This window comes from Callorhinus ursinus, unplaced genomic scaffold (genome assembly GCF_003265705.2).
Source record: "Callorhinus ursinus isolate GAN/ISIS: 27379988/994484 unplaced genomic scaffold, GSC_fseal_2.0 scaffold20, whole genome shotgun sequence".
NCBI classification, from domain to species: domain Eukaryota; kingdom Metazoa; phylum Chordata; class Mammalia; order Carnivora; family Otariidae; genus Callorhinus; species Callorhinus ursinus.
The window spans coordinates 23,915,227-23,941,699 of NW_027397082.1; the positions used below are offsets into that span (position 1 = coordinate 23,915,227).

The following is a 26,473-nucleotide window of genomic DNA, read 5'->3' on the forward strand; positions in this document are numbered from 1 at the left end:
TTTTTTTTAAAGATTTTATTTATTTGACAGAGAGATAGAGAGCACAAGTAGGCAGAGGGAGAGGGAGAAGCAGGCTCCCCGCTGAGCAGGGAGCCGGACGTGGGGCTCGATCCCAGGGCCCTGGGATCATGACCTGAGCCGAAGGCAGCCGCTTAACCAACTGAGCCACCCAGGCACCCCAGCTCTGCATCATATTATATTTCAGTGGGACATGTCTGTCACCCTACCACTCTGCGGTGGCCTCAAAGACCGCAGCTGTGTGATTCACGCTGGTCTCCTCTGGGCGAAGCACTGTCCTGGATGCATAGCAGGTGCAAGAGAAATACTGTTTGAATGGTGTCACCAGGTCTGTGTCTTAGCTCCCATTGTTCTTTCCTAGGAGGTTTGGTGTCTTTTGCCCTTTTGCTCTGTACTGCCCAGCCAGCCCTCTGAGCTCACAGGGGCTCTGTGGGTTGTTTTCCCCGTAGAAATGTGACCCCTAGGAAGTCTTCCATGGCTAAAGTCACAGTGTGGCCCTGCATGGCTGTGTAGGGTGGTTCTGGGCTTCTTAGGCCCTTGTCATGGTCTAGGAACGAGGTGGTGGAGTGTGAGTGTGACTTTGAGGTTGGAAACCCAGAGGCAGCTGAGGCGCAGGACTCATGAAGAAGGAAGAATTGACTAGACCAGGCAGCTTGTCAGGTGTGGGGCAAGAGAGGTGTGACAAGGGGAAAGGAGAAAGCAGTGCACACTGACTGGTGTGTGCGAGGGGCAGTGGATTCTCTCCACCATTAATTGGGCGCTTGCCAGGCACCATACCAGACGTTGGGATGCGGAGATGAGCAAGACCCGGCCTTGCCGGATGGTGCTCACTGTCTATTGGGCTCAGTGCCTGAGGCCTGGTTGGAGGGGCAGAGACAGACTGGAAGGCAAGGTGGGGGCAAGATGAGTATCAGACTCAGCCATCTCTTGTCGCTGATTATTGGGACTTAGTGTTCAATGAGTAATGGGGTGATATTGGAAGGTTCTAAAAGGGGAAATGACACTGGCCAGTCTGTGCATTAGCTGTAGAGGACTGATTCTCATCTGGAATTCTGTATCCATTGCCAAGAGGCCAAAGGCTGCAGGTGGCCTGAGGAGGAAGAAGAGGGACAGAGGGCTTAGTAGAGGAGTAAAAAGCAAGACAAAGGGAAACTTTTTCTAAATCTCAGTTTTTACACCCCAGTAAGGGTGTGGTTTGGATTTCTGGTTTATGACCCCCCCCCTTTTTTTTTGGTAGCCACAGAACCCAATCATCCAAGGAAAACTCAGAAAGTATAAATGAATGAAATCAACAAAAGTAGAGCTGTTCTGGTTGAAGTGAAAAATGGGGATTGGGTGGGTGGTTTACCAGCACTGTGGCCTGAGAGGGCTCATGGAACCTCCTTCCAAAGCAGACAGAAAGCTAGTGAAGTGGGCTAGGTAACCTACACGGATCCTTCTGGCTCTCATATTCCAGATAAAATCCCCAAGGAAGTGAGCATGAAGATAGAAAGGAATGAGGACCCAGTGTGGGGTCCTCTAGATTTTTGAACTCCTAGAAGAACGGTGGAAGCCCGGATCCAGAAAGAAGATTCTCCTGGCCTGACGTAAACCAACCCACAGTGACACTTAGAAACCAGGACCAAAAAGTGTTTGTGGGAGGAAGAAGGAGTTAAGTGTTTTAAATTCAGTGGAAAAGGTCAGTGAGGCCCCGACCGGTGCAGAAGCCAGTGTTGGGCTTGGCCGTGTCCGCACTGGAAATCTTTCTGAAGGCCATTTCAGATAACTGGTTAGAGCGGAAACCAGCTGGAGAGACTCCAGGAGAAGATGAGAGGATGTGGAGGATGGCCTTTCTGATGTGTTTTCCTATGGCTCCCTCTCCAGAAGCATCAGTCTTTTCACAAAAGCCTTGTGCTTGTTGTGTTTTGAGCCCCCAGCTATGTCATGGGATTCCATACCTAAGTTAATGTCACGGCTGAGCTTATCCTATCTTCCTCCCTTGAAAGGCAGTGTCGGCAACTCAGTGTGTATCCCTTCTGGCTTTCTGAAGAACCTTCTACACCCTCTTCAACAAAGTAGAGAGTGCATTTGGAGAGAAAGGACCATTAATAGAGATTGAGAAGAGGATGAGCTGTCGAAAAATTGGAGAAATTTGACTTTGCTGTGTGATCAACAAAGTATAAAAAGCAATAAGGCCGAGCATTTATTCTGGGGCTTTGTGAGCTGTCACTATTCTTTTCAAGCCATTGGAAGGAAGTAGCTGCAAATAAATCAAGTCCCAGATTGGATTTCAAAGCCAGAGTATAACCAGGGTTTGGTGGGGATGGGGAGCTAGCTTGTTTTTAGACAGCTATGTTGGATTTAAGGAAGGTCCTGATTATCTTGAAGTGAAGACTCCAAAATTGGGTTCTAAAGGCTAAATAGAGACAAGGACAGAGTTCATGACTGAGCACCCACTGAGTTCTTGGTCATGGGATGACACAGTGTCTCTCCTATGGAGACTTAAAATTTGTGTGTGTGTGTGTGTGTGTGTGTGTGTGCATGTGTGTACACACACATCCTTAGTACATATGTGGGGAGAAGCAATGGAAGCCAGACACCATAGGGCATAGGAGAAGCTGGAGCACCTTTTGTGAGAGGTCAATCTGAGACTCCTTCTTTTCCAAGAATCTTTGCTGGACCTTGAATTCATTTTTACAGACAAACTCAATTCTTCCCTCGTCCTACATCCCTGAACCATCCATATAAGGAAGGACCTTCTTTCCTTCCCCAATAAACAACCCATATTTAGTTATTGGATCCTATTTGAGCTGGAAGCATTAGTATAACTTTTGCTTTTTAGTAATTATTCACTCTGTGTCATCAAGACTTATCTCAGAATTATAGGATCGTGGAATTAGGGAGGGACCATGCAGAACCATCAATTATCCAGATACATTCTTAACAAGTCTGGCTATTTTACATTTTGTTCTTCTGGTGGAATGTCTGTGTTGATGCTGTGGCCCTTTACCCAAGTACGGTAGGTCCTGGCTGCCCAAACTTGACCCTCGCTGGTCCACCCAAGCTCTGACAATGAGGAGCTTCCTGCGATTTACTGGGGGATAGCTGTCACTTGGAGCTGTATGGTTTTGCCACTAGATGGCACTGTTCATCTTTTTGGCTTGTACCCAAAGGTGCCTGCCTCCTTTGGAGGCGACTTGTGGGAGAAATTCCAAAGACATGCCATCATGTTCTCAACCAAATCAGACCCTTTACAGCTTAGTTTTTAAGTAAATATTAAGTGTCAGGGGGTTTTATGTAAAATAAACTCTCACATTCTACATATGATTTTAATAGCTTGCATTATCTGAATAAACTGCAGGGACTAGATGATGACTTTCAAGGCTTACGGCGTGCTGGTCAGACTCAGTTTGTGCAGCTTCCTGATCCCATCCTCACCGCCCCCACTCTGAGCTCTTCAGGTTGTAGAGACAAGACCCTTTGCTGAGCCCCCTTGGGATTCAGATCTGGATGGCCTCACTTCAGGAGAGAGGAATGAAGATTCTCCTCTCGGAATGAAACCTCTAGGACTTGTTCCTCCCCCTCACCTTGTGCTGGTCAAGATTCTTGGGTTGCAAATGACCGGAAACTGCCTCTCAAACTGAGCTCAAACTGAAATGGGGTTTATTGGTAGGAGCTTGGGTAGTTCTGAATTTGTGGGAGGCTGGAGAACTGCCCTCCGAACAGAGGCAGGAATTCATGGAGACGAAGTGGGATGGAATGAGAGCTGAAATTGGGCCCTGCGATAGTCAGGAAAGGGCTGCAGTAGTCTGTAGCCACCACTGGTGAGGACTGGACACCGGGCACCCTCCTTGGTACAGCCGCCACTGTTACCCTCGCTGGAGATCTTAAACTGTCCTGTTCTTCTTTGTGTCACCTTTGGCTGATTCAGTCACCAAGTGAGAGCATGCCGCAAAACCTGTGACCCAAAAAGGCTGTGTCCAGAGCTGGTGCTCACCTGTGCATGGTCTTTGTCACCCATTACTGTCATGCTAGTTCTTAAAATATTAAAACAGTGTCCTAGCACTCGGGGTCCATTCTCCTTCCATCTTACAATCCAGCCACTAACTGGTTAACACCTGGCATGGGGGTGCCTCCCAGAGAGTGCTACAGCTGACCTCTACTGTGGGTGCTGGGCATTTGTGGCCAAGTGATGGTATTTTGGATAATCTCCTTGACCAGATGTACATTAGATCAGTTTGAAAGCAAGAGTGGGGCTGACACTTAGAAAGTACTAGTGTCTATGTTGAAAAATATTACACACGCAAAGGGCTACCCACGTATGGTGGTGATATTCATCATGTGTGAGCTGAGGCACCTTTTTTGTTTGGTTCATAGGACATTTCCATTCATCTCTTTCCTAGCCTAAGAATGCGTTTGTGCCATGTACTTATTTTTAAAATGAAGATGAATTAAACAGAACTGTCCAGAGGGAAGTGGTAAATGAATTATGAAGGGTTAATACAATAAAATATTACATAGCCATTAAAATAATGGATATGATGACTGTGTAAAAACCCAGAAAAATGTTGAAATCTTTAAAAAGTAAAACATAAAGCTGTCTAGACATTACGTTTACAACTATATGTAAATGCTACTTCTGCAGATAGAGGTTAGAAAGGACTGTAAAGAAAGAAGACACACATTCTATTAAGACAGCTTCATGCTTGAATCAAAAGCCCTTCTTTAATCACTTTAAAAGTTAAAGAAAACCTTAATGAAACTATTAAAATCATTTTAAAAAAATAAAAACGTTTGGATGCTATCCTTCTTGCCCCTAGCATTCTACTCTGTTCCAAGGACAGTGAGCAAGGACAGTGCCTGGCTTCAGTGTGTTAAAAAGGAAAATAACACATGTCTCCTTACACAGACCCTCAGACTGTGCCTGGGCCTTCTTATTGCGGAATTCATGAACTAGGGAGCTGATTTCCTCTCCCTCATTGCTTCTCACATTTTAAAGTGCAGAGAGACCAGCTGGAGATCTTGTTAAAATGCAGATTCGGATTCAGTCACTGTAGGGTCGAGTCTGAGTTTCTGCATTCTTAGTAAGCGCCCAGCTGATCCCAGTGCAGCTGGTCCCTGGACCACACTTTAAATAGCAAGGTTCTGCACATCCCGAAGTCTTGCTTTTCAGATCATCTTTCCAGTGTGTTCACTTAAGGCTTTTTATTCAAAATGTGTGCAAGACCAGTGCTTTGGAAACTACAGAATATTGTGGAGAGAAATGAAAGAACTTCATAAAGGGACAGGATCTACTCTCATGAATTAGAAAATTCAATATTGGTAAAAAGTTAATTTCCCTCCAGACTGATGTATAGATTCAACACAGTCCCAATCAAAAGTCCAGCACGCTTCTTGCTTGGTTTTTGGTAGAAGTGGGTAAGACTCTCAACTTTGTGAGAATGCAAAGGATGTAAAAAGAGCCAAAATGATTTTTGAAAAAGAATGAAGTTGGAAGACTCACACTACCAGATTTCAAGACTTACTCTAAAGCTGGAGTAATCGAGAGAGTGAGTTATGGGCTCAAGTCAGATCCGTGGAACAGAATGAAGTCCAGAAATAGACCCACACACATACGGCTGATTGCTGAATGGTGGTGGGCTAAGTGAGAGAAGTCAGGTGCAAAAAGTCAGGTGTAACATTCTAGGAAAAGGGTTAGACTCTGGTGATAGAAAGCAGATCACTGGTTACTGCAGACTTGAGACCATACTAAATGAGGGGGTGGCCTTTGGGAATCAAGAGAATGCATTCCCCCCTCAGGCCAATAGAGTATAGAACCTAACAGCCTGGGCGTTCGAGTCTGCCTGTCTGGGTCCCGTTACCAAGCTGTGCCCCCTCATACCTCTGTCTCCTTATCCATGTAAACTAATACAATGTCATTGCTTACTCTGTAGGGTCATTGGGAGGATCAAATGAATATATTTAAAGCATCCAGAACATTTCCATGTGCATAGTATATATGTATGACTTACTGTCCTTTGGTAATCATTTTGTGTTGTGATTTTAACGTCTTTCTCCTAAAATTTGGTTCTTTCTTTCCTTTACCCTCTCCTTGACCCATGTGCATTTGTGGAACTTGAGGTTTTTAATAGAATCTTAGAACTGGAAGAGATCTTGCTTAGTATCTAAACCAAGTACTGGTGACAAAACTGAGGCCAAGGAGGTTGAGTGTTGTGCCCAAGGTCAAGGTCATGTTCACAGGGAGCCAACCAAGAACTAGAAGCCTGGCCAGGCAACTCCTGGCTATATATGGTGTCTGCATTTTTCATGCAAACCATGGGGACTAACTGTGAACCCGCCATTCATCAGTTCTGTTGTGTTGTCTGTTTTCCTGCAGAGCAGTTCGGAGCCCCAGTAGCGGAAGACTTGTCCTGTTACCATCATGAGCTCTGGTAAGTCATTTTAAACCCTGTCTTTCTCTTCTGGACAAATCTACAAAACTGGGTAGTTTACCCAGATTTCCCACTTACTCTTAAGGGCCCAGCTGCATTTCATTTTTTATTTTTTGAGACCTGGGCAAGCGCCAAAGCTCTGTCATAAGTTGTCATTTGCTGCCGTTGCCTTCATCACGAATGATTTAATGAGTGCCTACTATGTGTTAAGCACTAGGCTTAACATGCACCACATCCTAATCTTTATGATATCTACCTTTCTCGCTTTTTATTTTTTTATTTTTATTATTTTTTTAAAGATTTTATTGAAAGAATGAGAGAGAGAGCACATGAGAGGGGGGAGGGTCAGAGGGAGAAGCAGACTCCCTGCTGAGCAGGGAGCCCGATGCGGGACTCGATCCTGGGACTCCAGGATCATGATCTGAGCCGAAGGCAGTCACTTAACCAACTGAGCCACCCAGGCACTTGTCCCTTTCTCGCTTTTTAAACAACTTTATTGAGGTATAATTGTCATACAGTGAACTGCAGAGATTTTCAGTATACAGTTTGATAGATGTTGACATATGTATATACCTCAGTGGCATTGTTTAATCCTGGTGACTGCAGCAAAAGGAAACAGATTGGCCATAATTGTCCCAGGGTGCAAGCTAATCTAACACTTCCTTCATCGAGGCTGGAAGAGCAGCTTGCTCACAGTTTTGCAATGCCTTTGGTAGTAAAAATCAAGACCTAAAGAAATGACCAGTTTTGTGTATTTTTAGTTTAGAGCTGGGCTAGGGAAGTCAGAGAAGGGAACAGTTCCCTGCTCATTATTGAGCCAAAAGTTGTCAGTTTTCCAGTCCAGAATTCAAGGCAGAGAAGTTTCCATCTGGATATTAAGGCCCACATTGGCTCTGAGCGTGCCCTGGAGCCTCCCGAGGCCCATAGGCTATGTGTGGGGTATTGGGCACATGACCAAGTAGCAGCTCATTCATGGGTCTCCTAATTCTGCATTACGTCTGGAGTGTTATCAGAGATCTCTGCAGATTAAAAATAAGCCTTTCCATGTATTGACATACAGTGTCCTTTTAGCCAAATCTAAATTGTGCAGGACGGTGTGTGCTTAGGGCTGAGGGGGGCTCCAGGTAGAACAGCACAGGGCCTCAACTTGGCTTCCTTCCAGACCAACTGTGCAGCCTCTGGCCTGTGGGCACCCTCCTCTGCATTCTCCTCTGTGAAACAGACATCATGGAAGCACCGGCTCACTGGGACTCTGTGAGGATTAAATGACACAGTGCCTCGATGTACTGTGCCCACCACGTGGCCAGTGTTCCGTCCTCACTTATCAGCTCAGATCTCCTCCTTGCAAGGAGGGGGACTTGGCTTGTTCTGATCCCTTGAGCCCTTTTGCTGTACGTGAAGAGGCTACACACCTTCTTTTTCCCTCCAAGTGGACTTGGGTACTGCCAGGAGCTCCTGCTTTGTAATTCTTCTTTTCGTTTGCTTGGCTTTTTGGTTTTGTGGTCATTTAAAATAGGCCAGGAAGCGCCCCTTTTTTTTTTTTTTTTTTTTCTTTTCCTGCTCTGCAGCCTAAAATTTCTGGATCTTCTATCAGAATAAGCCTAAGCTGGCATTGAGGCTCCTGGCATGCCTAAGGGCAGGAGGCAGAAGAAGGGAGGGCGTGGCAGGAGGGTGAGGGTGTGGACAGGCCTGTGGGACTTCTCCCAGGTTCGCTCTCAGGCGTGGTGCTAGGAGGCATTTTATAGAAAGAGTCCAAAAAACCCAGACCCTCTGACCTGATAATCGCACTCTTGGGAATTCCTGTCTTAATTCAGAGGAAGCAAAAACAATACCCACATGAAGGTGGGGAATGAGTAGGTTCATTATGTGATGGAATATTATGCCACTATTAAAAGTGGTCATTAGGAAGAAAGCAGCTATAAGGAAAACTTTTGTTTTAACCTTCGGTGGAAAGAGAAGCATGAAAATGGATGCATTCATTTTATTCCAAGTTTGGCCTGGGCTGCCAGTCACCTGGGGAGGGGCTTTGCTTGTGTTCTCTCATTGGATTTTCCTGGCAGACCCGCAAAGACCAGCATGGTGTACCCCATCCTATTCTGTGCATGGGGAGCCTGAGGCCCTGAGAGGTGGAGGATTTGTCTAGCATAGCCAGCTGGTGGGTAGTGGAGCTAAGGCAAAGCCAGGCATGGGCACCAGCACACTGTGCCGCAGAGCTCTGAATGGGAGGTGCTGGGACGATTTTGCAAATTTTCTTCAAGTTTCACTATGTTTCATGAAAAGAAAGCAAGGAAAGGAAATGCACGGGGCTGAGCCCTGTGGCAGCTAAGAGTCTAGCGTCGGGGGCCCCGACGCAAGGCCTGCAGCTCCAGAGAAGAGATAGTGAAGAGGAACTAGGGCAGGTGCAGGGAGAAGAGAAAGTTACAGAAAGAACAGATGGGGTGATGGAACCTATGTTACTTCTTTTACCTGGACATCTGGCCTTCTTGCCAACACCCTCCTTCCTCCATCCCAAGAATGTAGGTGCGAGGGAGATATTGGCATCGGGGGGAATTAGCCTTCATCTGCAGGTAGGTGGGGGCAGCGAGCAGGACAGAATCTGTTGGGCCAGTGTCGGGAGGTCCAGGCTGCTGGTGGGGAAGGGTGGTGGCCCTGCTTGTGTCTGGATCAGGAGCATCCGGGCTGGCCCGGCAGTGTGGGCCATGTCAGGGAGGCTGATTGTTGGGAGCCCAGGTAGGTGACCTAGTCTCAGCCAGAAGAGCCACCGGGTTTTGGCACAGGGCTTCAGTCCCAGCATTTGGGGAGATAGTATATAAGCTCTTTCATATAGTTTGCATTTATAGACTATATAGGAGCCATTTTTTATTTTAAAAATAAAAAATGTTTCTCTCTGTTGGGGGCAAGAAGATGCCCTGGGGGATGGAGCAGACCAGATTGGAGACCCCAGCATAGTGATCTTGGGCAGGCCTGGCATCCTCTCTGCGCTTCAAATTTCTTATCTGTGAAATAGGAGTTCCTGACTCCCAGCTCCAGGGGACTGGGTCTGAAGGATGAAAATGAGATGCTACTTATGGAATGTTATCGTGGGTCCTCAGATCCGGGCAAATAGATGTTTAAGAAACCATGGCTGTTACGATTATATTTGTGGCTTGATTAGCTCTTGGCTGGTGGGGGGTGGGGGTGGGGATACTCCAAACCACACAGGTGGGTCTTAGGTTGCTCTCAGTGCCTTTAGCTGAGCAGAACTCGGAAAGGTCTCCCTGGACCTAGAGGAGGTGACATTTGCGGTAAGCCAGCCTCGAGGAAGCACAGGATTTCCCCAAAGTAAGGAAAGCAGAGGAGGCATTCCTGGTGTGGGTCTTGCAGGAACCAAGCCTAAAGGTCTGGAAGTTCATATCTGACAAGCTCAGGGGTTGTGAGGAGATGGGCATGGCAGGCAGTGGAGGAGGGAAACACAGCAGGAAAAGGCTATAGGACCAGTGGTTAGGAGAGCCCAGAATCCTATGTGAATTGCCCGGGCTTTGTCCCCTAGGTAGCTGCTGGCCACTGGGGCTTGTTTCCTTGCTTGCTTTTAATTATCAGGAAGATCAGTTAATTTAAATATAACCAGGTAGGCCAAGATATAAGTCATGCAACTTACTAAAAAATTATATTTCAAACAATCATTTGTACATTTGAGGGAACTCGGAATACATTTTCGCCTCGTGGATGATTTTTTTCCTCATATGCATGATTGAATTCCCAACTAAACCCCAATATTTTTATTTTCAAAACAGAGATGAAATACCATCTACTTAAAGTAGAGTTGTTGTAGAAGATCTTATTGCATTGTCTTGTTTCATTTTCATCTGTCCTGCACCCTGGGGCTTTTTAACCCAGGGAGGGCCACGGTTGGATCAGGAGCTAGAAAGTGCTCTCTGGATGCAGACTGACAGTGGGGGTGGAGAAGGGACAGAATGAAGACAGGGGGAGTGGTAGGAAGCCAGGTCATCTCTGGGACAGTAACAGAAGGGCCGCAGTGGGGGTGGGGGGCGAGGGGCAGTGTCCAGAGACATTCCAGGGGACGGATAGCATGCTTCTGATGACGGGGGATGTGGGTGGGTGAAGGAAGGTGTCAAAGAGCCTGAGGTCTCTGTCCTCTGACAGCTCTTACTCTGGATGCTCAGGGATGCGATTGAGCTGGCCTTCCAGTGAATAGATAAGCCTTAGTCAGTCAGGAGATGCCATTTTGAGGGAATGAAGCAGATTTTTTAAAAATGTCAGAAATGAAGCCATAGCGAGACGGCAGGAGAATTTACGTCACCTACCACATACTTCCCATCCTTAAACAGCTCTTGGGTTCTCTCCTGGTTCAAGCTACACAGCGTTCTCAGAATTCTCCCATGGCGCCTGAGGGGGCGCCTGAGAAAGCCAGCATGTCCCTAGCATGTCACACACGCAGGACTCAATAAATGTCGGGGAGAGAGAATCCCAAGCCTTGTGCTCTTTGTCTCTCTTTCAGAATGTGACGGTGCTTCTAAAGCCGTGGTCAACGGGTTGGCGCCAAGCAGCAATGGGCAGGACAAAGGTAAGCTGTTGAAGGGAAGCCCGGCTGGGTATTAGGAAGCAGTTCTAGACAGAACAGAGTATGTGGGACCAGGGCCACTGGCCTGGTACGAGCGGTCACTGGTCGCATCGGGCTGTGAACCAGAGACCTGTTTCCCATGCCGACTTTGAGACTGGGAGCACGTTCTTGCATCTCATGGGTCTGCGGCCACTCTTTCCCACCGTGAGGTCACATGGTAATAAAACCTGTCCCTCATTCCCAGGATGTGGATAACAACAGGTCAAGTACACCGACTGAGGCCTTCGCCTGGTGCAAATGGCATTATCAACGTGGAGTCTCCCTTACCTGACATTTTACCTTCAGTGGCAGTAAATAGTGACGCATCCACAGTCCTGCCCTGGAGGCAAGAACCTCTGATTGCTGAAATCAGTTATTTCCGTGACGTTAGTTCCATGGGCATCCTCGATTTTCAGTTTCTAAAAAATTTCAGGATAGAAGATTTAAGTGGGAAGTGAGTGATGTGGTAAGATGACCATTGAGGTCCCGTTTGCCCTGTGGTCTCTCTTCCGCAGCCTCTCAACATGGCTGCCCACGTAGCCAGGCTCCAAGGCTCCCATGTCACTTCCTCAGTGTGGCGTGGGCCAAGCGATGAGGTATGGACTTGCGTCCCGCTTCTGTGCTCACAGACGGACATCTGGGGAGGTCCATTATTTTTATGGGTGTGAGTCCCCTTATCTAGAAAATGAGGGAATGAGATGTTCTTCTTCAAATTCTGGGTTTTAGTGATTCCATCCGTGCTCATCCTACTAAATTTTATGGCATCCAAGAGAGGAGGGGGCAAAAGTCCTGTCATTGGGCATTTAAGTCAAAATGCACCATCTCGCAAAGAATAATTTCGGAACGTGACATGTTTGGCTTTTGTAATTTCCATCTGGTTCAGCCAAGCAGTCCTCTTGAGACAAGGCAAAGTGTAAAGTCAGGAGGAGCAACTGGGGAGGGAAGGTACAGAGCACGGGAGGAACTAGGGAATGGGGGACCCGGTTAGTTTGGGGGTCGGTTCCTCTGTGGCAGGAGATGTCCTGCTGCTCTGTGCTCCTTGCTTCCCTCCCCGACCACCCTTCTCCACTCATGGTGCAGTATGCGTTCTCAGGGCCTTGGGCAATCTTGGCTAAGTCACACTTAGGGGGTGTTGAAGGGCAGTGCCTGAGGAGTGGCCCCAGGGGCGTGTTTCAGCATCCAGGGAGCATGGGGAGGGCTGGGGGCTCTGAAGTTTGTAAAACCTGTGGGGCCGTCAACCGCATCCCCGTGAATTCATTCACAGAGCAGACTTCAGGGGTGTGGAAGAGGGTGGCAGGTGGGCGCAGATTCCACTCTCAACTCAGTAGACTCAACCCTCCTTTGGAAAGGAGACAGAAGATGTAACCCGAAGGTCATCATGGCAGCCTGGGGAAGTCACTGAGCCCGGTCCCAGGACAGCTGAGCTCCAGCCTTTTCACCTAGGAGCTGGATGACTGAGGAGTTCTGAGCCTCTTGCTTCTTCCTCTGAAAGTGGTAACAAGAATCTCCCACTGGCCAATCTCCCACATGGTCATAAGGATCAGGCAGTGGGATCACTGTGCAAGCATGTTTGTATCTCAATACATGCACTAGTGTTATTGTCTACTCAGTCATCAGTGGCTGTGGGCTATGTGACCGCCTTAAGAGGTGGCAGCGTGATGGGCTGGAAAGTGAACTCTCCGTGGCTGAGGGGCCTGCCTCCCTCCTGTCCCCTTGACAGGTCTCGCTTCCCAAACAGCCCTTACCCCCAATCATTATGTAGATGTGGGGCCAGAAGACCTCTGAGTGTTGCTCATTGGAGTGACCCTGGTGCCATAGTGCCTGAACTCCATCTCTCCTTGCTGCCATTGGAGAGACAGAGTGAGGGGAGGCTTCCCCACAGGCTGTGAGAAGGAGGGTTTGGGGCTGTGCCACCACTGAGACTCCAGGATCTGGGGAAGCAGGGGGTCCAGGGAAGCCTTCGGAGGGAGAAGTAGGGCACCCAGGATATGAGGACAGCAGTCCTGGCCACATCCCAGGCGGTTCTGCTGGCTGGCGGCCCGGCTGGGTGTCAGGATCCCGGGCTGTGTACGTGGGCGCTGCCCAGAGTCTTGAGCATGCACTGGACACCTGGCAACCTCTTGTCCAGGAAAGGCTGGGTTTAAGCAAGACCATCTGCTGCCCAACAGATGGAGGTTGTGATGTGCTCAGGGACAGAGGACCATGGTGGTCAGGGTCCACAGGCATAGGAAGGGCCCCAGAAGTTGTGATGGTGGGGAGGCAGCCGTGATGTCTGAGGGGCCCAGGCAGCTCACCAGCTGTCCCTTCCCTCCCACGCTCATCAGGGGCCTGAGCCAGGGCTCTCCTCCTCACAGCCCTGCCCCAAGCACAGACACCCCGGCCTTCTCCCAGGGGCCCCTTGGACCCTGGGGGCTCTCCCCTTCCACTGTGTGCCAGGCCATCTGCCTGTCTGGAAATCTTTTTGTCCAGAGCCTTGGCACGTTCCTGGTGTGGCAGGAGGCACAGATTAACACTGACCAACTGCGTATGGGTGACAGGGGGGACAGGGTTCTGCCATCTCGGCAGGGAACTCTGGAGAGAGAAAGCAGGTTATTTTAAATGACCGCATCTACGCTCTTCACATTGTTCTTTTTGTGTGGGCGACTTCCTCCTATTGTCCCTGCCCAGTTCCTCAACTGCCTGAGTGTTTCCCAAATGTTCTTTCTGGATGCATCATTTACCCTTTTGTGTTTTCAGCAACTGCCGACCCCTTACGTGCACGCTCTATTTCTGCTGTTAAAATAATTCCCGTGAAGACAGTGAAAAGCTCTTCAGGCCTGGTACTCCCTCCAGGTATCTCTTCTTGGGTTGGTTTCTTTTTTCAATTATTAGCAGATCATGCATGGTTTTCCTTCTTTTCCTTCTAACAAAGAGTTGGAGGCTTAATTCTTGCATGTTTAGGAGCTCTTCCCTCTCACGTCCTTAGCTGGTTTCCTTTATTCCTGTGCGTGCGTGCATGCGTGCGTGTGTGTGTGTGTGTGTTTTGTGAGGCAGCATGTCTAGAGGAATACTGATAGATGCCTTGCCCCTCCTCTCTCTAGGAGAAGGGTCAGTCCAGAGGCTGCATAATTTACTCTGGCACAGGTGTCTGGTACGTGGGGTACGTGATACATGGAGGTATATGCGGTACGTGGCTCTCCCTGGAGGCTTTCAGCTCCCAATACTTTATTTACAACTTCATTCTCCCCGAGAATTAATGTGTCTACACAGGGAACCTCTGAGTTGGGCCGAACTTGAAGCAGCTGCTTTAGATGCCAATCCTAGATGCACCACTGTGCTCCTCCAAGCCCCGACTTCACCTGCAGTCCCTTCCTGCTGCTCCTGTCCGAGGAGTGGGTGCCGCTCAGGTGTCAGCTCTGACATACAACTTCCTTCTGTGCGAAGTGGCACAAGCGAGGTCCAGGTGGTGCTTTATCCCAGTGGTGCGCTCTGGAGTTGGGCAGATCTGGCCATGCATCCAGGAGCCTAGGATGGGCTGGATTTGTCATTTTGCAGCTCATCCTTTTTGAAAAGGCCATGAATCAGTTTTCCCAGTACTTTTGTGACCTCAGTCACTTATCCTCTTGATAGGGTTGGACAAGTCATATGCCCACCAAGGTCACTGCCTGCTCTGCCACACACTTTTTGTGCTTCGCTTTCAATGGGAAGAGGTGCTGATGGGGCAGATCTGTTCTCTTCTGTAACACCAGTGGTCGGTCCGTCTGAGTTGTTGGGGAGGCTGCTGGACTGGAAAGGAGAGAGGAGGCTGTGCTTCTCTTTGCCCTGGCATGGGAATGGGGAGGCGTGGATGTCTGAGCCTCCGTCCTGCCCATCACCCACCTTAAGCCTTACGCCATAATCCCAGTCTTGACAATTTTAGGTCAGAGATCCAGGCTGTGCTGTGAGCAACTTGAAAAAATGAACTGTGGCATTCAGTTCAGCTGAGCTGCACGGAAGGAAACACGTGCCTTCTAGAACTGTGTGATCTATGTCAGTTTCTTGACTCCTCATCACTGGTTTTCCTAGAGGATGAGCATCCAGATCTTCTGAAGCCTATTTTGAAATCCTTCTCAATGGAATTCTGAAAGATGAACTGAGTGTGCTGTTAGGCCACAATGAGCTGTAGGAGAGGTCAGGGCCCAGGGAAGGCTCGGCAGGGGGCGCAATAAACACCGTTCACTGAAGGATTTGGTATTTCTTGTCATTTTCTTTGGTGTGAATTTTCTTCATTAAGTTTGGAATGTGAGGCTCTCACCCATGATCTTTCTCCACAGGCAGCATATCCTGTCATCATTTTAAGGGTCTTGACTTGCTGATAGAAGATTTTCTTTTCCTTTTTCCACTGGAGAACAGGGAGCAGTGATTTTTTTTTTCCCCAGAACAACTTGATCCCAATATTGCCAACTTGCTCTTTCATAAGAAGGGTGGTCTGGAAGCTTGAGAAATCTCTCATGAACTCTCTTGAATTGTGCCTTACTAATTGGTCAGAAGTCTACTCACCAACCTAAGCCTCATCTAATAAAAGGAATTAACCTGCTTTCATTTTGAAATGTTTTCAGCTGATAATTATAACTTACACAGAACTCATTGTCGCCTCCATTTCCCCTGAACCTCATGATGTGTGGTAAACCTCTGAAAACGGGATTCGTCTCTCTCCTCCACCCACAAATTAATTCTCATTGACTATCACATTGACCATAAGACTGGGTGGCTGTAAGCAGGTTCATCTCATTCCCCGGCTGTCATGAGTTGCCAGCTGACTATTGCTTTAATCCTTCAAGAGCCTTGGATTCAGGCTTCTCTTTGCATCTTTCCTTTTCAGACATGGATCCTACGAAAATCTGCACTGGGAAGGGAGCGGTGACTCTCCGGGCCTCATCTTCCTACAGGGAAATCCCGAGCAGCGGCCCCACGAGCCCTCAGGAAACCCCTCAACATGAAAGCAAACCAGGTGTGGCCCCTGTGCCTGGGGGAGGGGTTCAAAGTCCCCCCGGGAGGGAGAGAGGCCCTCCTGCTTTTGCTCGGAAGGGTGTGCACTCATGGGCTGCCTCCGATTCTCCCAGAGGTCCCTGGAACCGTCAGCACCTTGTTCCATCTGGGATGGGTGATGACCAGTGCCCTGAACTACCAGGTGCTCCCTTGCTTCGGGCAGAGGCATGGCAGTGGCCACCGCTTTGTTAGCTAGTGACCAGAGAGATGAAGAGAAACCTCGTTACAGAGCTGGTGGTTCTGCAGACTGCATTCTCGAGGACAGAGGTGGCTTAGGCTGCATGGGAGGGGAATGGTGAGATGGGCTAGAGGTTAGGTTTCTCAGAGGCCATCCCCACTTTTGAGAAATGGCCCTAAGTGGCCAAGCAGGGCTGGGGCGGTGGAGGGGGTGAAGCCAAGGGAGGTTGAGAAGTGCAGGTGCCTGACTGACCTGGCTCCCAGGAAAAGAGGGGAGGGGCAGGGCTCAGACCTGGGGAGGCGACCTGGCTGCTGAAGCAGCAGGAACAGAAGAGCCATTCCAAGGCCACTTCACCCTAGGAGCTACGGGAGACACAAGAAGCCCATCTGCAGCCCACCTCCCATCCGGCTCCACTGGTCGGGGTGTCTAGAGAGTGGTGTTGAGACCTGGGACTTCGGAACCCGAGAGATCTGTGTTCACATCTGTGGCCGTGCAGCTGTGGCCAGGATGTTCCCTGTCTCAGCCCTAGTGGTGTCCTCTGTAGAAAGGGCTTGATAATTGCACCTGCCTCAGAGCATTACTGTGAGTGGGGAGTGTGTGAGGTTTTTGCACCTGCCTAGACGTTAGCTGCTATTAGTTGGTTGTGATTGTGATTATTGTGACCTCTCTAGAGAGGGTTTTCCAGAGCCCCCCAAGTGTTCTGGGCGTTGAGAAACACTGAGATTTCACAGGGACAGCTAGATTAGGGTGGGGCACGGCTCCCCCACAATCCACTCCATACGGCACTGGTGCTCACACCTGAGCTGCATCAGAATCACCTGTAGTAAAAGGCAGGCTCCTGGGCCCCAGGCTGGGGCTTTAGGAGTTACAGTTATTCCCACTTACAGGTCTGAGGTAGGGTCTGAGGGTTTGCATTGCTGACAAGTTCCCGGTCTTGCTGGGATGCTGCTGGTCCCAGGATCACATTTGAGAGCTACTGCTATAGGGAGGAGTTTTCTTTCCTTCTTGAAGGAAATGAAGGAAGAAAAGGAGTGAGGGTGAAGACCACTTCCTTGGGACTGGAGACAAAAGGAGATGGGGCACGCAGACTCTTTGGTGCAGCGGGGAGCAGTGTGTTGTGATGAGATGGAAATCTGAAGGAAGGAGCCGGTCAGTGGCCAGCATCCTGGAAACTGACTTCCTGTGCCAGCCACCTAGAACTAGCGCCAAGGCAGATGCCCAAGGACGAAGCCAGGCTAGGGTTTGAGCCCAGGCCCCGTTCTGATAATGCTGTGCCCTGTGGAGGGCTCTGTTCTCCCTGGTCTCAGGGAGGGCGTAAGTGGCCTCCAGCACTATAGATTGAAAGTCGCTTCTTGGCCCTGTGCTCCCCCAACCGTACCTGCCTTTTGCCCCACTGCAGTCTCCCACTCTAGCCCTCCTGGAAAGGTGGGGCTAAGGAGTGAAGGCGAAATCAGTTCTTCCGAAGGCTAGCTTCATCCAGCTTCTCCTGGCCCACCTGGGAAGATCCAGCTCCCAAGGATGTTTGGGGAAGAGAGAATCCTCAGGGATAATTGAAAGAAAAAGACCATACCTACAGCCCATGGCTCAATAAAATGACCTTATCAAGTGCAGGGCCCTTCCTCTGGGGATGAATATGTAGTGCCAGTGGGAGGAGAGGGTCCTGGAGCTCCCCCTCCTGGTGGTCGAGTGGCACTAACATGGAGCGCTGAAGGGTAGCCTTCACCCGGCAATCTGTGGGCTTGGGTTTACAGGACCGTGCAGTGATGTGAGCACTTTTAGGAAGCTCCCTAGTCTCCGAATAATTCTATATCTTATGAATTCTGACAGCTAATTTGGGTGAAGAAATACCTTGTTTTAAAATGTGAATACACTGGAGAATTAGGGGAGAGCTATCAGTCATGCACACCTCTATAGTAAATTGATTTTAGATTATTTTCCTCCTGATAAGTGGAGGTCATTGACTCCAAGTCAGCAAACATTCATTTAGTATCATCTGTGTGCCAGGTGCTAAGTAGTCCGTGGGAATTGTGGTGAGAAATAGGGAGAAGGGAGGGAAAAGGAGCGTAATTCTGGGTGCATCAGATGAGGCCAGAAGTCCGTTTGCTGCAATAGAAGAGTCAGGCACGGGCCGCTCGTCCACTGGCGTGCTTTCCAACCGTGGGGAACCCACACCTTTGAAGCCCAGGTAAAGTATGAAGGACCGGGGCAAGATGGTTTCCAAGCCTTTCTAGTTGCAACACGCTCTGTGACCTTGGGCAGTGTGGGAGTTAACCTGACACAAACGAAATCGCCTTCACTGAGGACAAATTCGAGATTACATACCAGGACAGGTTGGGTGGAAGGGACAAGCCGGGTTTGAGTAGAGGCAAGGGTACCCAAGAGGCTGGAATGAGTTAACGCTGGGAGGCTAGGACTCCAGGGTGGGACCTTCCAGCTGGAGATCCTGTCCTCTTTCCGTACTGCTCACTGGCCAGCATCTCGCTGGCGCCTGACTGGCTGTGTCTGTGTGGCTCCCCAGCTCTCCTCTCGTCCCTCTCTGCTCCCTGCACCTGGGCCTCTACATGACAACTTGCTCCACATCCCCCCCACCCCCCCACCAGTCTTCAGTCCTGTCTCAGGGGCTGGGAGTCCATGGGCCTTGAGGGGCCTCATGAAAACAACTTTCTGCAGTATTTGTAGGCAGCCAAGTCCAGCCCAGACTGGGAGCCTGAATATGAGGCAGCAAGTGTCTCCTCCATGCTTCCTACCCCCAGTGCCTTCACAGATAGCTGATGTCAGGTAGCGTCCAGCTCCCTCGCCTGTCACCCGGGCCAGCATCTGTCCCCTAGCTGCTCCGTCTGCCTCCTCTCTGCCTCGCTCCCGGGCTTCACCACCTTCTTCCCTCCCAGTAGGCCCAGGAGTGGCTGATCAGTTGCCCGGACTGGTAGCTCCAGTCTTGTACTACTGCCCAGCACCTTCTTTGCTTATGTGACCCCTTGATACCCACATTTCAGAAGTGTCTCCGGTTCCCCGTTCTTGCTCCATCTCCCTCATCCTGTGAGACACGGTCTAGTTCTGCAGTGACACAGCCCTCTGTCGAGGCTCAGCTCTGCCGCTTCCGTCTTTGTGATGTAGGCAACTCATTCAACCTTGGTGAGCTTCACTTTCTTCCTCTGTGACATGGGAATGACCTCGGTAGAGTTGCTGGGATTCAGGGAGCTCTTTCACACCAAGATTTAGCACCGAGCCCGGCATACAGCAGGTGTTCTTTGAGGTGCACAAACCATTCTAGTTGTGCACATCCGGGGGCCTGGGGAAGCCTTCCAGTAATTTCAGCTAGAGGCCATGAGGGCAGTGGGAATGAAGAAGGGTGGACGTGCGTTTGGAAGAGTGAAGTGGCAGGGCTCGGTGCAGTGTGTGTGAGGAGCATGGAGAGGTGGACTCCCTGCTGAGTAGGTGCTGCCTCCCCTGCTTGACCCCAAGAAAGGCTGTGGCATTTGTGGAGACAGTGGTTTTATGGAGGGGGAAAGGAAGATTGAATTCCATTGTTTGCCAGACTGAGTTTCGGGGCAAGGGCAGGACTTTTGGGGGAAGTTTCTAATAGACATTTGGAGTTTGGAGTGCGGATTTGGGAACCACGTGCATCCAGACAAACACTAGGAGGATGGAGGTGCTCTCTGAGGTGGAGTGAGATGGAGCCCATGGAGTTGCCCAGTTTAAACCCACCCTCCAGACTCTGGCCCTCAAGTGGTAGCTTGACTCTGGATCCCCAACCACAGCTTCCTGACCAGCTTCCTAATCTGTGAATGTGGACCTTGGTTTTTGGATCAGAAGCATCTGGAAAGAACTGCAGTGATCTTAGTGCTGACACCCTGCCCCTGGGAGAGGTATTACCTTATCCCTGCTTCCTGATAGCATTTGCCTGGCCAGGTCTGGGTATTGGCTCTTCTGGTTCAGGGTGACTCCATCTATGTCCCCAGGTCAGGGTGTTAGTTATTCTAGAAGACACACAGAGCCTAATGAACTGCTGAGTGTGATACGAAGCTTCCTGTCTGATAATAGCCTGAGGACCATCAATCCCTGTGTTCTGACCCGCAAGCTAAAATCCAGGTCAACCCTTACATCTTGTTAATTCTGTGCCAGTTTGCTCCAGTCCTTCCTACCCAGTTCTTGACCACCATGTTAGCTTTGGAACTAAATCGACGCATTTCCTCTGGTTTGACTCTCAGGTTTGTGCTCTAGAAATGGCAGTAGCAGAAAGATATCATGAGAAAATGGACATGGAAGCAGTTAAAGACACTCTCTACCCCCAGTAACTCAGAGTCCTCTTTATGAACGCCTGTACAAGAATGAGGGCCAAACTAAGCAGTTGGAAGGAAAAGTCTCCACAAGAGAACACCCTCACTCCTTCTTCTTTTTTTAAGATTTATTTTTGGGGCGGAAGGGGCAGAGGGAGAGGGAGAGAATGCCAGGCAGACTCCCTGCTGAGCATGGAGCCCGACATGGGGCTTGATCTCACAACCCTGACCTGAAATCAAGAGTCAGATTCTTAACCAACTGAGCCACCAAAGGCGCCCTGAGAACACCCTCACTTCTGACACTAAATGCTAGTTGAAGGGATTCCCGAAACTACCCTCAGGTTTCATAATTTGCTAGGCCTCAAAGAACTCATTGAAAGCTATTATGCTCACGGTTATGGTTTATTACAGGGAGAGGATACAGATTAATATTGGCTAAGAGAAGAAGCCCAGCATGGACTCTAGGGAAGAACCAAGCATGGGGCCTTTTGTTGACCTCTCCTAGGGAGTCAGAATGCATTAATTCCCAGCATTGAGATGTGATAGCATGTTCCGAGTATTGTCAACCAGGAAGTTCTTCTGAGCTGTTGTGTCCAGAATTTCTATCCACTGCTCTTACTCTCCAGTCCATTAGGGGGTTGAGCTCTTGATGACTCAGAGCCCCCACCATAAATCACATTATTGATCTGGCACAAAGACCACTCCCATTGGGATGACATTCCAGGGGTTTAGAGATTAATTACCAGAAGGCAAAGGCCGGACTTCTTTTTGGGTAAGGTTAAAGTCTTTACCACACAACTGGAATAAAAAATAAATAAATAAACACAAATAAGATTTGGAACACTATTAAGCCCACTTTTAACACCTCACCTAATTCTTGGATACTCTACTAGAACACATCAAATCTGACTCAGTAAAAGTCGTCCTAAGATCCCAAGAAGAACTGATCAGCAGAACAACTTCAAAGCAGACCAAATTGAAATTAGCACAGAATGAGAGAAAAGAAAGTATCAGGAGGCTGTGTCCACAGGCTAGAAAAGATTATGTATAAAGAAGAGATAGAGGAAAAGATAAAGTAAAACAAATTATACTTGTCCTGGAAAGGCTCGGTCTCTTCAGGGCTGCAAAATCTATCTCGAATCTAGCTTTCCTAGATGCTCCTCCCCCTTCAGGAGCATTGAGGTGACACTTACTGAAAAGCATTTTGACAGCCTCCTCAACCAAGAGTTAATAACTGATGACTATGTATATAAAATCTCACCTGCCGTACTCAGGTGCAAGTGGCTGTGGGCTGCTGCTGACCTTGAAGGTTCAGAAGACTAGGTAACAGAGGATGATGGATGTTGGAAATTCGGCTCTCCTTTGTTAAGGAAGAGAGGAATGCCCAGAGAGGTCCTGGGAACTGCCTTTTCTGGGGCAGGGTGAGGGGAACAGTTTTAATGACTTGGAATAAGAAGAAAGAGAGGGTTGATCCCCAAGGATATTATGTTCTTAAAGCTATTTATCAAACAGTAGATATCAACAACTCTTACTTATTTCTGTGTTTGGGGAAACTTTTTTTCCTTATGCTTTGGAGTCCATTTTTACTAAGCACTTACTTCATGCCAGAGGTTCCCATTTAGTCCTCACGACTCAAAAGAGGTAGATAACCCCTCATTTCACAGTCATTTGGCTGCAGGATGTGCATTTAGCAAGGACTCGAGCTAGGCAACCTGATGCCAAAATTATAGTCCCTGCACGACTAGTGCTTTGGAGGGACAGACTCCTCTCAACTGTCCATGACACATCTGTTTGTCAGCGCCACCTGAATAGAAGCAACTGAGCCAGGAACCAAAGAGCGTGCAAAATAATGTGCCCCCATATCCATGTAGAAAGCTCACATCCTTCACTGGATAGCCCCTCACTCCGAACCTATTGAGATCAGTGTGCATGTAGATCTACTACATTTGGTAGAATGACTTGACAGAGATGGACAAGAAAGAATTAGAAAGGAAGACGGAACAGAAGTTGATGGATGCAGGACTGGGGGAGGAGGGGTGGGCACCACTGTCACATTGTGTCACGTAGTGGTTGAGGGCCTGCCATGTGTAGGGAAATCTCTGGGCCAGGGATCTGGATGGATGCTACAGTTGAGTGTTAAAAATGGTCATTTTTTTAGGATCCTTCACATGCCTGATCTCTGGATCTTCAGCAACCGTGTGAGGTGTCCGTGGAGTACAGATCATATTTTATAGATGAGAAAAAGGAAATATACAGTGGTTAGCAGCCTGCCCTCGGCCACAGGAGCCAGTACATTGCAGTAATGTGTGTGAAACTCAAGTCCTGTAAGTTCCCCAGCTATGTGATTGGAAAGAGAAGACAAATAGCTATGGATTCTGCATAAGGGGGTGGCAGAAATGTAACCAGCAACCTGCTGAAGGAACATACAACTGAAACATGCTGTGAAAACTGTTTTAGAGGGGGAAACAAAGCAAAAATGGATACAGAATAGTTAAAAGTTAATAGAAAATAATTTCCCAGAAAAAGGATATTCTTTGTGTATTCCTTTTATCATGGTTTTCAAAGGTGGACTGTGGACCAGCAGCCTTAGCATCACCCGGGAAACATGTTAGAAATGTCTAGTTCCATGGGGCGCCTGGGTGGCTCAGTCGTTAAGTGTCTGCCTTCGGCTCAGGTTGTGATCCCAGGGTCCTTGGATCGAGCCCCACATCAGGCTCCCCACTCCGCAGGAAGCCTGCTTCTCCCTCTCTCACTCCCTCTGCTTGTATTCCCTCTCTCGCTGTGTCTCTCTCTCTCTCAAAAAAAAAAAAAAAAAAAAAAAAGAATGTCCAGTTCCAGGCTTTACCTCCTATCTACTGAGTCAGGAACACGGGGGGCAGGGGGAGACAGTCCGTTCTAATAGGTGCACTGCTGATTCTGATGCAGCCAAACTGCTGTATCCGGATGCAGGTCACCCAAAACCTTTACCTCTGCCTTGCCTTCTGTTCCTTTTTGGCTCCCACCACCTCCCTGGAACATAGGTGGCTGATGGTGGGGTTGGTGGCTGACAGTGGTGGGCAGAGTGCTGCCCTGGATTCTGGAGACCTAGGCTGAGTACTTTGTGTTTCCTGGCTGTGTGATTTGGGGCAAGTCACTTGGCCTCTGTTTCCTCATCCATGAAGTAGAGCGATCACCTACCCCACAGACCTGTTGTGTGACTGAATCAAATATGAAATAGGTACAGAAGTGACTAACAGTGTCTGGCACTTGGATTGGTGGTCAGTGACGTTGGTAAACCTCAGCTTGCCACCTGGAAAGCCCACCTCTTGTCCTGGAGGGATCCACATGGAGATAGGGTTGGGGCTCTGAGAGCTGCTGTGTTAGTGTCTCTCTCTCTCTCTCTCTCTCTCTCTCTCTCTCTCTCTCTCTCTCTCTTTCTCTCGGGGAAGGTAGGAGTAGGTAGGGCACGAAGAAGGAAGTTAAGGGGTTGGCTAGTTCAGGAGTTGGCAAACCAGCCTGTGGGCCAAATCTAGCCCATGCCTATTTTTTGTACAGCCCATGAACTAAGAATGGTTTTTAGGAAAAAATGGATAAAAGGAAAATCACAAGAGGAATGGTATTAGATGCATACGAAAATTATATGAAATTCAAATTTCAGTGTTGCTACATTCATTCATTTACATATTATCTGTGGCTGCTTTTGTGCTAGGACAGGTTGAATGGTTGCGAATGCTACCATACGGCCCACAGTGCCTAAAATACCGTCCGGCCCTTTGCAGAAAGAGCGTGCTGATCTCCGGGCCAGGTGAAGGATAGAGCGGAGAGACGAGATGATGCGGAAGATGATAAATCGCAAACATTGACTGAGCTCTGGCAGGCACTGTGTGCTAAGCATTTCTCATGCATTATGTCATTTAATCCTTATAGCAACACTTGGGAAGCAGGCATTTCATTATCCCCACTTTTCAGATGGGAAAACAGGCTTGGAACTTGCTCAGGGTCACAGAGCCCATCAGTGGTGGATCCACGACTTGAGCTGAGGTCCAACTGCTTTCACAGCCAAGCCGGTAACCCCTGTGCTCTGCTGCCTCTTGGTGCTAGGGGGGCTCACATTAGGAGGGTTTCAGGGCCTCTGAGATGTGCCGGGCATGGCTGGGAGGGCAGGGTGGTAGCCAGCTAAAGGGAGACGAGGGTGCCTTGTAGCGTAATGAAAGCTCAGGGTGATTCAATTTTGAATTGTTTATGTGGCTCATTTAAATGGAAAGAAGAGAAGCAGGCAGGGAGAAAAAAAAAGTCCTATCACAGCAGATACCTCTGGGCTTAAATCATGCTCTCCCCCTAGCCCAGTGCCAGTCGCCAGTCACCACAGAAAAAGTGCTTATCTACTTCTCCCTCTCCCGTGTCTGTTCATTAGCCCAGCCTGCTAATGAGGAGAGGTCATTCCCAGCCCACATCAGGGTTGGAGAAGGGGAATGGGAGTTACTGGGGACCTGGCAGGGGAGAATTCTGTTGCCTTTTTGTCCGTAAAATAAGAATGTCAAGGAACAATTGTTTCTTCATTACTGTGAATGTGAGCCTTGTGTTTTCAAAGGTCAGCGCCTGTGAGCACATCATGGTTTAGAGTGGGTTCCTATGGTAATTAGGCCATCGTGACTGAGGGCATTTTGTGTCCGGCAACGGGGTGCTGGATTTTCCTCTTTCTCTGCGGTACATGCTTGTTTCCTCCAAGTGTAACCATTTCTGTTTGTCCCTTTTTCTTCTTGTTTTCATCCTTTCTGCACCGCACGTAGTTCTGGACTCAGAGACGCCCTCAGCAGGTAGGACTTCTCCTGCATTTTTTCTGCCCCCACCTTCCACCAGGGACTTCGGTTAGAGGGGAACCAGGGAGTGTTCCCTCTGAGTGAGGGCTTGCTTTCTTTTTTTTCCCCCCATCTCTCAGATGAGTGGAGGCTTTCTTCCAATGCTGATGCCAATGGAAACGCGCAGCCCTCCTCACTTGCTGCCAAGGGCTACAGAAGCGTGCATCCCAACCTTCCTGCCGACAAGCCCCAGGTAGGCATGTGCCAGAGGGTGGGGTGGGGACTGGTGAGCGGCACCTCTTCTGAGTCTACGCTTGTGACCTCCTGCTTGCCTGGCTGGATAACAGACTAGGTTCTGTTATCGCTTTTGGCCAACTCGGGAAAAGCTCTGTGAGGACCAGAGTGAGTGAAAAGTTGGGGATCAAGGGTCGCAGAGGCATGGATGAGGATGGTCTATACCAGGGAATAGGAAATGTAAGCCCAGTGTTTTCTAGGTCTGAAACACATGTGGAAATGTTCTGAACAAGGGACTCTATTTAGCCCTGAGTAAGCGCGGGGGGGCGGGGGGAGTTCTGAGCCTGTGTGTTAAATACTCTGGAACAGGATAGTCAAGAGTACACTCTCGTATTTATTCCGTTAATTTGCTATAAGAATTCCAGCAACTCTAGCCTTACAGATGACGAACAGGTAGCTGTGGCCGGCCCCAAATCCAGCAGCCCAGAGCAACGCCTGAGGTTGGACAGCTTGGAGGAGGGATAATTTTGCTCAAATCTTTCCCCTAAGTTTTCCTGATCGTTCTTCCTTCCCCTCCCTGTGGCTACTCTGCTATTTTGATGAAAGAATAGCCCCTGTTTTAATTCAGGTGATATGTGAAGAGTAGTTTTTTTTTTTTACACAGAAGTAACATCCATGGAATGGAGCAGTACTTTCTTTTAAAGCAAGCTGTGCTGCTCAAAAAAATGTGGCGGGACCGTGTTCCTTTCCTGGGCCTGTCTTCTGCGAAGGTGCTCTGAGACCTCACAGGGGCCTGGGGATTCTGAACGCCACCCTGGTTCCCACCCCACTTCTCCAGTGATCCCCTTGCTCCTGCTCCTGAGGGCATAGAATTGCACCTGCCTCTGAAATGCAACCGAGTCAGAGATGACGTCTTCCCTCCTCCCTGCAGACCCTGTCTTTCTGGGCTTCGAGGTGTCTCTGCACAGCCC

At 49.0% G+C, this 26,473-nt stretch overlaps 1 protein-coding gene across 1 annotated transcript in view; it reads left to right on the forward strand.

The window, feature by feature from the left end:
* The first annotated feature begins 9,127 nt into the window (after positions 1-9,127).
* The window catches only part of SORBS1 (sorbin and SH3 domain containing 1), a 114,767-nt gene continuing 97,421 nt past the window's right edge, over positions 9,128-26,473 (forward strand). Inside the window, exons 1-6 of the mRNA XM_073904564.1 lie at positions 9,128-9,158; positions 10,927-10,992; positions 13,765-13,860; positions 15,869-15,997; positions 25,260-25,286; positions 25,409-25,521. Coding sequence (XP_073760665.1) covers positions 9,128-9,158; positions 10,927-10,992; positions 13,765-13,860; positions 15,869-15,997; positions 25,260-25,286; positions 25,409-25,521 — 462 coding nt within the window. The remainder of the gene's footprint in view (positions 9,159-10,926; positions 10,993-13,764; positions 13,861-15,868; positions 15,998-25,259; positions 25,287-25,408; positions 25,522-26,473) is intronic.